At 40.2% G+C, this 11890-nt stretch overlaps 1 protein-coding gene across 1 annotated transcript in view; it reads left to right on the top strand.

Moving 5' to 3' along the window:
* Positions 1-11890, top strand: part of MCF2L2 (MCF.2 cell line derived transforming sequence-like 2) — a 170510-nt gene that overhangs the window by 144949 nt on the left and 13671 nt on the right. Inside the window, exons 20-23 of the mRNA XM_019667780.1 lie at positions 3622-3673; positions 6597-6812; positions 7762-7854; positions 8012-8090. Of these exons, the coding sequence (XP_019523325.1) occupies positions 3622-3673; positions 6597-6812; positions 7762-7854; positions 8012-8090 (440 nt within the window). The remainder of the gene's footprint in view (positions 1-3621; positions 3674-6596; positions 6813-7761; positions 7855-8011; positions 8091-11890) is intronic.

Below are 11890 nucleotides of genomic sequence, written 5' to 3'. Positions count from 1 at the left end.
CCCTTCAATATCAGCAAGGGTTGAGTTCTTCTTGCTCTGATCGCATCACTCTGACGTTTTCTTCAGCTTCACTTCCACTTTTAAGGACTCTTGTGATTATTACATTGGATCCACCCAGATAGTCCATGATAATCTCCCCATCTCAAAGTGAGCTGGTCAACAACCATAGTTCCATTTGCAATCGTTCAGTATGTAACCTGACATATTGTAAGGTTCCAGGGATTAGGGCATGGACCTCTTTGGGAAGCTGTTATTCTGCCTGCTATCAGGGGTCAAGCATTCTGAGAATTATGTTTCAGGCAGATACTTTCCTTCTCTTTTTTTCCCCTCTTCATTTTTACCTGGTTTTAACATGCTACAATATTAAAATACTTTAACATACTGTTGAGGTCTGGGCAGGGAATGACCTTTGTTTTCTTTCCTTGCCATAAATCAAACTATGCAAATTAATTAGGGGCAAAAAAACTGTTATCTTTTTTATTCCCCTCCCTCCTGGTATTTCTCTGTGCAGTATCCCAGAAACAGCCCCACTGGGTTTGCGGTGATCTGGTTGTGATGCTGTCACTGTCCCTTGAGACTCCAGAGTGATCTCTGCTTACTACTACTGATGCATGATTCAAGAGGTGCATGTGAGAGGAGATCATTTTCTTGGTAATAATTTTTTCCCTTCTTGAGCTAAGGAAAGTCAAGGGAACAATTTGTCTAATCATTTTGAGACATCTTTCTGTTCTTTTCATTCTTGAACACGTATCACCTACCCCTATTACATATCCATTTGCCTGAATCAAACGAATGTTCCGGACACAGGGCAGGAAACTCCCAGCTATTATTCTGAGTGCAAGTAACATAGGAGGAGGAAATTTTGAGAAATAATGATTAAAACTTGAGTAAATAACAATCTACCCTAATTTCATTCCAAGCCAGCTTGTGAGCAAATAAGATGATGAGTTTATAAAATCTTAGAGATTTTATACCAAGTGCAAAAAATTTTTCCCCTCATGTGTCCTCAGAATTGCACCTGTGACATACACTCTGTGGTTGCTGTTTTGCTAAGACTTTAGCTTGCTTTACATCCCATACATTAGCTAATTTATCCTGACAATTTTGTATTATCCTATTGAATTATGGAGGAGCAGGCATTGGAATTTTCAACTTCTTGCTTGAGCAACAGATCCATGGAAAGGAGAGTTAACTTGCCCAAGATCAGATGGACATCAGCTTGGACTATTTCTTGGATCTCTTCACTCTCTGTTCAAGGTGCCATCCTCTCGACACATTCTTCATCTGTTTCTGTTTAGAGTTTACTAACAACACAACTACTATTAACTCAGATCTAATGATCCTGAGATTCTTTGCCTCAGCTTTATAGAACTTTATCACAAGGTGTTTACCGTCATATGCTGTATGTATGTTTTTTGGATTAGCCTCTTAGCTTCTCTACTTAACATCCAATATTAACCTGGTTTTTTAAAGGAAAGAAATTGAACTTGAGTGGATGAATTCACAATTAAAACAACTAGAAAAAATTATGCTCTGATATTTCTATTTTCTTCTTGTTGTGTATACTCAGTCCTTGGCTTATCTAATCACAAAAAGCTCTTTAGAAATTATTTTTAAGAGAAAGATTGTTTTGTGGAACACTGAGATGTAATTTACTTCCCTCCATTTGCCTAAAAATTTGCTCCTCTTTTCAACCCAATGTATAAAATAGAGATACATTTAGAGTTCTTTTAAATCCTGACTTGCCAGGAGCAAGTTCCAAAGTTGAATAGTAAAGGTTGAATGAAACATTTTTATTTCCTGGAACAAATTTACATAATTCATTAAAAGAAGTTCTTTTATTGCAAGTTTATACTGTGAGGCAGGGCCAGGTATTTTATTTCTGTTTTACATCCCACTTTCCTTACATAGTGTTGGCTGCCGTGGTAAGGCTGAGTCAGTCATCTCAGTGACTCCAGGAAGCTGCCTTGTGCATCTTCCTGCACTTATGACACCTATGTCTAAGAGTGGTTGTAAGGAGTGAGACTCAATCATAATTAAGGCACCTAGCCTGTGCCAGCACCTAGTAGGTGCTGAATACAGGGACCCTAATGCAAACTTATTTGGGTACTTGATCAGGCTGCGGGGAACAAACCCCTCTGCTTCTGGCAATTGTAATCACAGGCTTCTCTGTCCCACGGCTTCCGCTTTCCATTTCTGAATCGGGCTTTATGCTGATTCGTTTATCCAGATGTTTCCTGCTTCTTTGTGTAAGACGTCTATAGCCCTGTCACAGTAGCTGTCACTTCCAGGAATGAAAAGAGGTCTCTTTCTGGAAAGTATCTTCCCTAGATTCAATTTCTCAACCAAACTCTTTATTTGAAGTCACATCCGAAGTTCCTGTATCAGAGCTCTTACCACGACATGTCCATACATGAAAATGGTAGCATTTGCTAGTTTACTTTTGCCATCATTTCCCATATGCCAGCTTTTCACTTGCTCATTTGTTTGAGGGTAGTCCCTGTTCTATCTCTGAGCTCACATCCATCAGATTCTTCAACACCCCAAAGTGAGGGCCACACTGTATTCTGTCACTGGTGGAAAAACTGTTTGGGGGTGTATTCATTTCCTGGAGCTGCCATAACAATGCACTACAAATTGGTGGCTTAAAACTACAGAAATCTGTTCTCTCACAGTTTGGGAGGGTAAATGTCCAAAATCAAGGTGTTGGGAGGTCCATGCTCCCTCGGAAGGCTCTAGGAAAGAGCACTTCCTTGCCCCTCTCCTGGCTTTTAATAGCTTCTGGCAATGTTTGGCATCCTTTGGCTTAAAGCTGCAACCCTCCCATTTCTGCTTCTGTCTTCACATGACTGTCTTCTCTATATGTGTGTGTCTCTGTGTCTGTTTTTTTGTCTTCCTATAAGGACACCAGATTTTAAATTAGGGACCACTGTAATCCAATATGACCTCATTTTAACTAATTACATATGGGACCCCATTTCCAACAAAGTCACATTCTGAGGTTCTGGGTGGACAATAGTTTTTAAGGAGTTGCTATTCAACCCAGCGGCAGCACTGCATTAGCTCCCTCAATACTGTTGAGCATCTAGTTTCATGTCAACCCAGCACTCACTAAATGCTAATAAATAAAATACTTTCTAATGGACAAATATCTGCAAGAGGTTGTACATATGGTCTTTGGCTTTGGGACCAACTACAGTCTGATTGGAAAGAAAGGATATACATGGTTGAAAAGATGGCCACTGGTCCATCCTTGGTCCTGCTCTGGGGAAGCCCTCCCCCGGCTTCCCCCGGCAGTGGGTGGCCTCCGCACAGGCATGAATCCTGGCTCTTTGGTCCCACTACAAGCATGGTGCTGAAAAAGTTTATGCAAGGCGCCTGGAGGATATGCAGCTCATCTGTTGCAGGTGGACTCAGACCCAGTGATTGCCTCCAGTGACCTCCAGTGATGACAGACTTACTGAAAAAGCTGACCACTGAACCTCAGGAGGAGCCAGAACAGTGGCAGAGCCCAGCTCCCAGAGGTGGGAACTGGACAATTCCAGGATTCCCAGCAGCTCTGGGGCGTTGGCCTGAGAGGGAGTTAAGGTTCTCACCTGTGTGCTCTCACTATATGTGCAGGTACGACGACACGCCTGCTGTCCTCTCCTCTCCTCTCCCCACCCAGAGACTGGTTCTTTCCCTCCATGTGTGTCTTTTCCTCTTCCTCATAGTTTCTGGTGACTCACCTTCTTCACTGCTCTGCTGCTTCCTGTTCATCCCACCCCCTGCCCTCTGACAAAGCATCACATAGCTACAGCGCCTGCTGCTTACTGCCTCCCCGGCAGTTCTCCTTGGTTGAGACAAGGATCCGACAGGCTGTCTGGCATCTTTTTTACACCAGGCCCCTGTGGTCAGGGGCTGGCCCCTCACTGGAGTCACATCCTTTGGTCAGTTGCCTCCTAAGGTTGAACAGCTGTGGTTGCACATGGGGTGAGGAGGACAGTACGGAGGTGATAAAGGAGAAAAACATCGCTGCCCATGGTTGTCTCTTCAGTGGGGATGTGGACAAAGCCGTTTCCTCGATGGCCATGGCCGTGGCAGGCATCTTAACTAACACTGCCCAGCCCTCTACAGGTCATGAGAGCGTGTACACATGGACTTTTCCCCTGCACCCCCATTGTATGGGCCTGTTTAAAAATTGCTTTTATAGCTGTGCCTATGAAGTGATCCCTCCACATTTGACAAACGTGTTCTTAGAGACAGCTTTACCTAGAATCTATTCATCTATCTGTTCTGGGTCGTGTTTGAGGATGTGCTCAGTATTTGACTTAGTGACCCTTTATGAGGACCCATGAGAGAAATTTCTTTCACATCTTATTAACAGGAATTTCCATGCTTTTCCTGAACAACTGGTTTTGGGTATGTCTTTAGACATAATGAATCATACAACTCACTGTGTTTCTCTCCGCACTGCCTGCTAGAATAGAAGGTCAGAGCTGAGTCCACATCAAGTTCATATGGCTTTATTGTATGAGTTTTATGTACAACCTCTTCATCTCTTAATCTTTTTTCTCCACCCTAACTTCCTCAGTTATTTCCTGTCTGCCATAACGTATATATTTTTATAAGATGTATCAAATTTTTTAAATCAGGTGGAGTATAAATACATTTTACAATAGAAACTACTGGTGACAGTTGTTCATGTGGCAAATATTAAACACCTACTTTGGCCAGTTGCCTTGTCTAAAACATGTTTCCTATACTATTTATGTCTATATAATACAAGTTGAAAGGGTTTAAACAGGAGAAAGCAATCACTGAGAGCTGGAGTGGTTACGTTTGCATGGCTCCTTGAAGGATGTGGATAGAGTGAAAAACTTCTCAAGGTCCTCATTGGATCCATCCACTCATCTCTCTTGGAACGTGGTCAAGCTGAGCCTGTACAACCAAAACAGCACCGTCATGTCTTTAGGAAAGAAGGCCTAAAAGCTGAGGCTCTTTATTTTTCCATAAGGAGTTAACACATGCAAATCTTACAAAGCAAAAAGAGAAAATTAGCACAGAAAATGTGCCACAAACATCAGAGAAATGACTAGAGTTTATTCCTTGTGAATTTTTATTTTAGAATGTCAGAAGTATAGCCAATTCTTGAAAGAAGATATTCACAGTTTGTTCAATATAAACAATAAACTATAAAAATGCCTAATCAATTTTACATAACATACATATTTCTTAGTTGATCCGAAGGCTGTGGGTTATTGTTAAGCTCATTATATACATATTTCTAGTATTAACCATCAGAAATTGTAGGGATTTAGCTCAGCTAGATGTAACTCAGGGAAATATTTCTCTGTCCTAGTCCTGTTCAAATAATTTTTCCTTTTGGTGTTTTGATTCAAGGAAATAAATTCTTGATTATCTGCTTTAAGTGACATAATTTTTTAAAAATACCACATTCCCAGCTCATCTCACTCCACTACCCTTTAGAGAGAGCTCAGAGGAGTTAGGATCACCTCATTTGGATTTTTAACTTTCAATGAGAAAGGTGGGCTTGCTGGTGGAGAGAGAGGCAAATAGACTTTTTAAAACATTTTTAACGTTTGAAATTATCTTTACACTGTTCACTCACACTGGAAAATATAGCATTGAAAGTAATCACCGTTTCCATTACAATGTTATGAAGATTAGGTCATATTAAGTTTTTTCCTTTTAGAACAGATCTCATAGTCTCAGATTCTCGTACACATGAAGCAGATGTTAGGACACAGATGGAACACATGGATTATCAAAGATCCATAATGCAGGGGCCGGCCGAGCGGTGTGTTGGTTAAGAACTGGCTTGGAACCCAGAGGACCCTGGTTTGGATCCCACATATGAGGGCCAGTGACACTGCCCTCTACAGCTAAGATGGTGAATGGCAGCTCGACCTGGGGCTGGGCTGTCATGGGTCACCAGCGACGGCGTAGGCTGCAGTTCCCTGCTGCAGTGGGCTGCCATAAGCTACCATGTGTAGCCAGCAGCCGCCGTGAGTGGCTGTCCAGAGGCTGGTGACTGATCTGCCTCACCCAGGAAGAGTGCAATGATAATACCAACACGGGCCAGTGAAGCAACGTCCTCCATAACTAGACTGAAGAACAAAATGACAGCAAATTGTTCGTTCCCCTTCCCCCGATTCCCCAATAAAATCTTTAAAAAAAAGATCCATAATGCAGCAAAAATTGTCTCTCCTGAACATAATGAAAATGTTGTTCTTGCCCTTTTTAAGTAGTGTCATGTATCAAAAACAAAGAAGAAGAAACAGAATTCTGCTAGCTAAAATTAATTACAAGCCAAAATATCAGAGTACTAATATCTTGAATTCAAGTATTTCTAACATGCTTTATGTTTATTACCTTACATCGCTGAACTGTTCCCTTATATAACTAAGTGGTGCCATGCTCAGTAAAGCTCACAATGTTGTGGTTTTGATTTAGTGACGGATTCCCCCGAGTGGCACTTTTAACATTGTAAACTTTAAAGAAGCGTGGTTTATAATTTGAAAAGTCTCGTAAGAGTTCTTTCCCTGTCAAGTAATTTAACAGTGTCTTTCTGTGTGTGTGTCTGTTTCCAAAAGGATGATATTGGAAAACTGGGTAAGCTGTTGATGCATGACTCTTTCAACGTCTGGACAGTTCACAAGGATCGTTATAAGATGAAGGATTTTATTCGCTTTAAGCCCAGCCAGAGGCACATCTATCTATTTGAAAGGGGGATGATGTTCTGTAAGATACGAATGGAGCCCAGTGACCAGGGCCCATCTCCACGTTACAGCTTTAAGAAGTCTATGAAGGTAAAGGGATCCTATTGCACCTGGGAGTCAGCACAACCCTATGGAGAGAAATGCAGTTATCCTTATTTTACAAATAGGAAACTGAAGCTTAGAGGGGTGAGGTTAACTTGCCAAATACCACACAGCTGAGCTAGAATCCACACCCAGATCTGACTCCAGAGTCAGGGCTTGTCATCAGTCACTAGACAGGGCTAGGGCTGGAATAGAGGTGACATGGTGCGAAATAGAGAACAGGGACTGTATAGCCACCTGTCTGGATAAAGTAATTAACAAGTGCCCTCTTTCCTTTAGGCAGAGGAGTGAAAGACTTAGTGATCAGAGCATGGGCTGGCCTATAATCTCCAACTGGCTTTTCTGCATACAAGTATAGGAAGAATCCTGACCCTGGAGATTCTAGGAACCCATGTCCACATCAAGCCTTGTTTCTCACCTATATAGGGAATGTTTCATAGCTAGCAATCACACACACACACACACACACACACACACACACACACACACACTCTCTCTCTCTCTCTCTCTCACACACAGACACACACACACACACACAATTTGTGTTCTTATGATTAAAGTTGTTAATTTATTCATAGTAGCTTTTGCTATGTATGTTTCTTAATGGATACTAATTCAGTTACTATCATGTAGAGATTTCTGAGATACTTAGGTGTTAAAGGAGAGATGATCTCTTAGCTTAAAGGTTGCGGCTACAGCTCTACTACATATGGGACGATGTAGTCTGTGCTGTCCTATGAAACAGACAAGACAGATGACACTGTACCAGATTGTGTTTTATACTCCTTGGGACCATTAACAGAGGACAGCAAAACATTTGGAAGGAAGATGGAAGGAGAGAGCTGACGGGGTTAGAGAGGATTAGGGTAGGCTGATGGTGACAACTTAGAAATCAGAAATTGATGGTATAGAAAATGTTCTTATTTCTTTACAACAGTTGATGACACTTTCAATTCACCAACTTGAAAGGGGGAGCAACAGAAAGTTTGAAATTGGCAACCGAAATGGACTTGAGAAATACATCCTGCAGGTAAAGCCCATTCCCAACAGGTGACCTCTACTCTCCCTACCGTGTTCCCAAGACTTGACAAGTGTGTCCTATCTCATTATTCTAAAGGTCGCCCAGAGAATAAAAGCCCTGTGCATGAGATGTGATACTCACAGTATTTTCTTATCTGTAATTACAGGCAGCTTCAAAAGAAATCAGAGATTGTTGGTTTTCAGAAATAAGTAAATTATTACTAGAACAACAAAACAATATTGAAGGTAAGGTTATCCCTGTTGACTTTAGTCGGGAGAGTTATACTGTTTACAACTTTGTCGTTAGTGTGCAGATTGGGGATATTGTTAAAATGACTTGCCAAGAAAATAACTGTGGACACATTTTCATAGTACCTGGAAGCACCTGTGCTTGCTTTAGATTTTGTGGGTTATTTTGTGGGTGTGTCCCTTGTAGCTGTGTCTCCCACAACACACCTAATTGCCAAGATCAACTTTCTCTATCCAATATCCCAAAGCCACCCAAGAAAATGTTAATGGAGATTTAAATGGTCAATACTACTTCAGATGCTGTACTACATTTTTTCTAAGTTGAGATATAATTAATATAACATAAAATTCACTTTCTTAAAGTGTACAAATTCATTGGGTTTTAGTCTATTCACAAGGTTGTGCAACCATCACCACTATCTGATTCCAGAACACTTTCATGACCCTCCCCTCAGAAAAACCCTATACCCATTAGCAATTGTTCCCCATCTTCTCTCTCACCCCAGGCCCTGGCAACAACTAATCTACCTTCTGTCTCTATGGATTTTCTTATTCCAGATATTTTATATAAATGGAATCATATACAATGATGGCACTTTCTGGCTAGTTTCTTTCACTCAGCATAATTTTTTCAGTGTTCATCATGTGGTAGCATGCATTAGTATTTCATTCTTTTTCATAGCTGAATAAAAGAGCATTGTATGAATATACCATATTTATTTATTCATTCACCTGTTGAGTTGTTTAAACTTTTTGGATATTGTGAATAATGCTACTATGGAAACTTGTGTACAAATTTTTATGCGATCCTATGGAATATATATATATATATATATATATATATATATATATATATATATATATAGCCCAGACGGTGCCAAAAAATGTATACACATTTTAAGAAAGGAAGACATATTAAAATTGTGATACTCAATATATATCCATAACAAAAGATGAATACAAGTCACATTTGACTTCTGCAATTACAAGAGGTGCTCAAAATGGTTACTATCAGCGTCCAGACACTTCTGATTATGGCAAACTATTGCTTGAGCAACGTTGACCGAAGTGTCCACTTGTATACATTTTTTTGGCACCCCCAGTATATGCTGTGCCATTTGGTAACTCTATGTAAACTTTCTGAGGAATTTCCAAATTGTTTTCCAAAGCAGCACCATTTCTCCTTCACACCAGCTTGTTATTGTCTTTTTTTATTATCACAGTCGCCATCCTAGTGGGTGTGAAGTAGTAGCTCATTGTGGTTTTGATTTGCATTTCCCTAATGCTAGTGATATTTAGTATATTTTCATGTGCTTACATGTGCTTATTGGCCATTTATATATTTTCTTTGAGGAAATGTCTATTCGACTTCTTTGCCCATTTTAAAATTAGGTTATTTGTCCTTTATGGTTGAGTTGTAAAAATTATTTATATAATCTAGATCCTAGATCTTATCAGATATATGATTTGCAAATATTTTTTCCCATTCTGTGGGTTGTCTTTTCACTTTCTTAATGATATCTCTTGAAGCACAGAGGTTTTTACTTTTGATGAAGCCTCGTTTATAGATTATTTTTGGTCACTTGTGTTTTGGTGTCATAGCTAAGAAACCATTGCCTAATCCAAGGTTATAAATATTTACACCTATGTTTCCTTCTAAGAATTTAGTTTTAACTCTTATATTTAGGTATTTGACCCTTTTGAGTTAATTTTTGTGTATGATGTGAATTAGGGGTCTAAGTTCACTCTTCTGCATGTGGATATCTTGTTGTCCCTGAACCATTTGTTGAAAAGACTATTCTTTCCCTCACTGAATGGTCTTGGCACTTGTTATGGACTCAAGTGCCATAACAATGTTTGTTTCCACCAAATTCATATGTTGAAACTCTTCCTGCCCCCGCCCCCCACCTCACCCCCAGTGTCATGGCATAGGAAGTGAAACTTTTGTGAGGTAATTAGGAGTAGATGAGGTCATAAGAGTGGAACCCTGTTGAATGGGTTTCTGTAAATACAATGGGAGAGCTTGCTTTCTCTTTCTGCTCTCTGCTATGTTAGCATACAATGAGAAGGCGGCAATCTGCAACCCAGAGGAGGGTCTTCCCCAGAACTCAGCCATGTTGGCACCCTGATCTCAGACTTCCAGCCTCCAAAACTGTGACAAATAAATTTCTGTTGCTTATAAGCCACCCAGTCTATGGTGCTTTGTTAGAGCAGCCCAAATGAAGACAATACACTTGTTGAAAGTCAATTAGCCATAGATGTAGTATCCTTGGCTGATAAGTCTTTTCCATTAACCACTCTGAATATGTCATCCCACTGTATTGTGCATAAGAAACTCCACAGTTTCTGATAACAAATCGGCTATTAAACTTATTAAAGATTCTTTGCATGTGACAAGTTGCTTTTCTCTTGCTGCTTTCCAGATTTTTTCTTTGTCTTTTGACAGTTTGATTGTGATATGTCTAGGTGTGGATCTCTTTGAGTTTATATCTCTTGGAGTCTATAGATCATCTTGGAGGTGTAGATTAGTGCTTTTCATCAAATTTGGGAAGTCTTTGGACATGATTTCTTTAAATGTTTTTTCAGCCTCTTTGTTTCTCTCCTATTCTTCTGGAACTCCCACTATGTGTGTGTTGGTGTGCTTGATGGTGTCTTAAAAGTCTTTAAGGCTCCTGTAATTTTTTTTCTCTTTTCTTTCTCTTCTTCAAACTGGATAGTTTCAATTGACCTATATCTAAGGTCTCTCATTCTTTCTTCTGCCTGCTCAAATCTGCTGTTGTGCCACTCTAGTGAATTTTTCATTTCAGTTTTTATACTTTTCAACTCAAAATTTATATATGACCTTTTTAAATATAATTTTTCAGTCAATAGAAACTGTTACTGAGGAAGCCAAGATATTGGACTTCCTAGACCAAGAATTTAAATCCGCTATTTTAAAAATGTTCAGAGTTAAAGAATACCATATATAAAGGAAAGTATGAGAAAAACTCTCGTCAAATAGAGACTATAAAGAGATGGTAAAGGTGGGCAGGGGTGAGGGCTCTGGTAGATAGCTGAGTCCCTCCACCTCCCCTCTGTACCCACACTCTTACGGAGCATTCTAGTACAACATTTAACATGCTGTATTATCATTTTATGATGTGATTAAGTTTTTCTCACTACCAGACCATGAATTCCTCTAGGGCATGGAAGTTGTCGCACTAGTTTGAGCTTCCCTTGGGCTTCATATTATACAAAGGCCGGGCACCGTATCCTCGTATAGGTGCTCAACAAATGTTTAGTGAACAAACAAGTAAAAGAACTCACTGAATAATCCTGTCAGGCTAGCAAACTATTCTGATGAAGTTTAGCTCAAGGCACACTTTATTCATCCCTGACTTCCAGTGCCTAGCAAGTGTTTATTTGTTGAGCTAATCTAACTCAGAAGAGTTGCTATAATAGTTGGCATTTCAGGACAGGGAAAAGAGAAGGAGGGAACTATCCTGAGCCAATGAAACAGCTTTTAAGAAGATGAAAGTGTAGGGCTGTCTGAGTGGCTCAGTTGGTTCAAGACTGAGAGCTCTGAGCAACAGCGGTTCGATTCCTGGCCCAAGCTGAGCGGCCACTGAGCTGCCAATAGGTGGCAGGATGGCTCAGCTAAAAAAAAAAAAAAAAGAAAAAGAAGATGAAAGTGGATTCCTCCTCCTGACCTCTCCCACTCTAAGACATGCAGCCAGTTAGATGTTAACTGTATAATCCAGCAAGCGGTGCCCTTAAATGTTCCCTGTTGAATGCTAATGCACAGAGCTGGGCAGGTC

The sequence above is a fragment of the Hipposideros armiger genome, unplaced genomic scaffold (assembly GCF_001890085.2).
Source record: "Hipposideros armiger isolate ML-2016 unplaced genomic scaffold, ASM189008v1 scaffold_14, whole genome shotgun sequence".
In the NCBI taxonomy this organism is placed as follows: Eukaryota; Metazoa; Chordata; class Mammalia; order Chiroptera; family Hipposideridae; genus Hipposideros; species Hipposideros armiger.
This window is presented reverse-complemented; position numbering and strand designations above follow the sequence as displayed.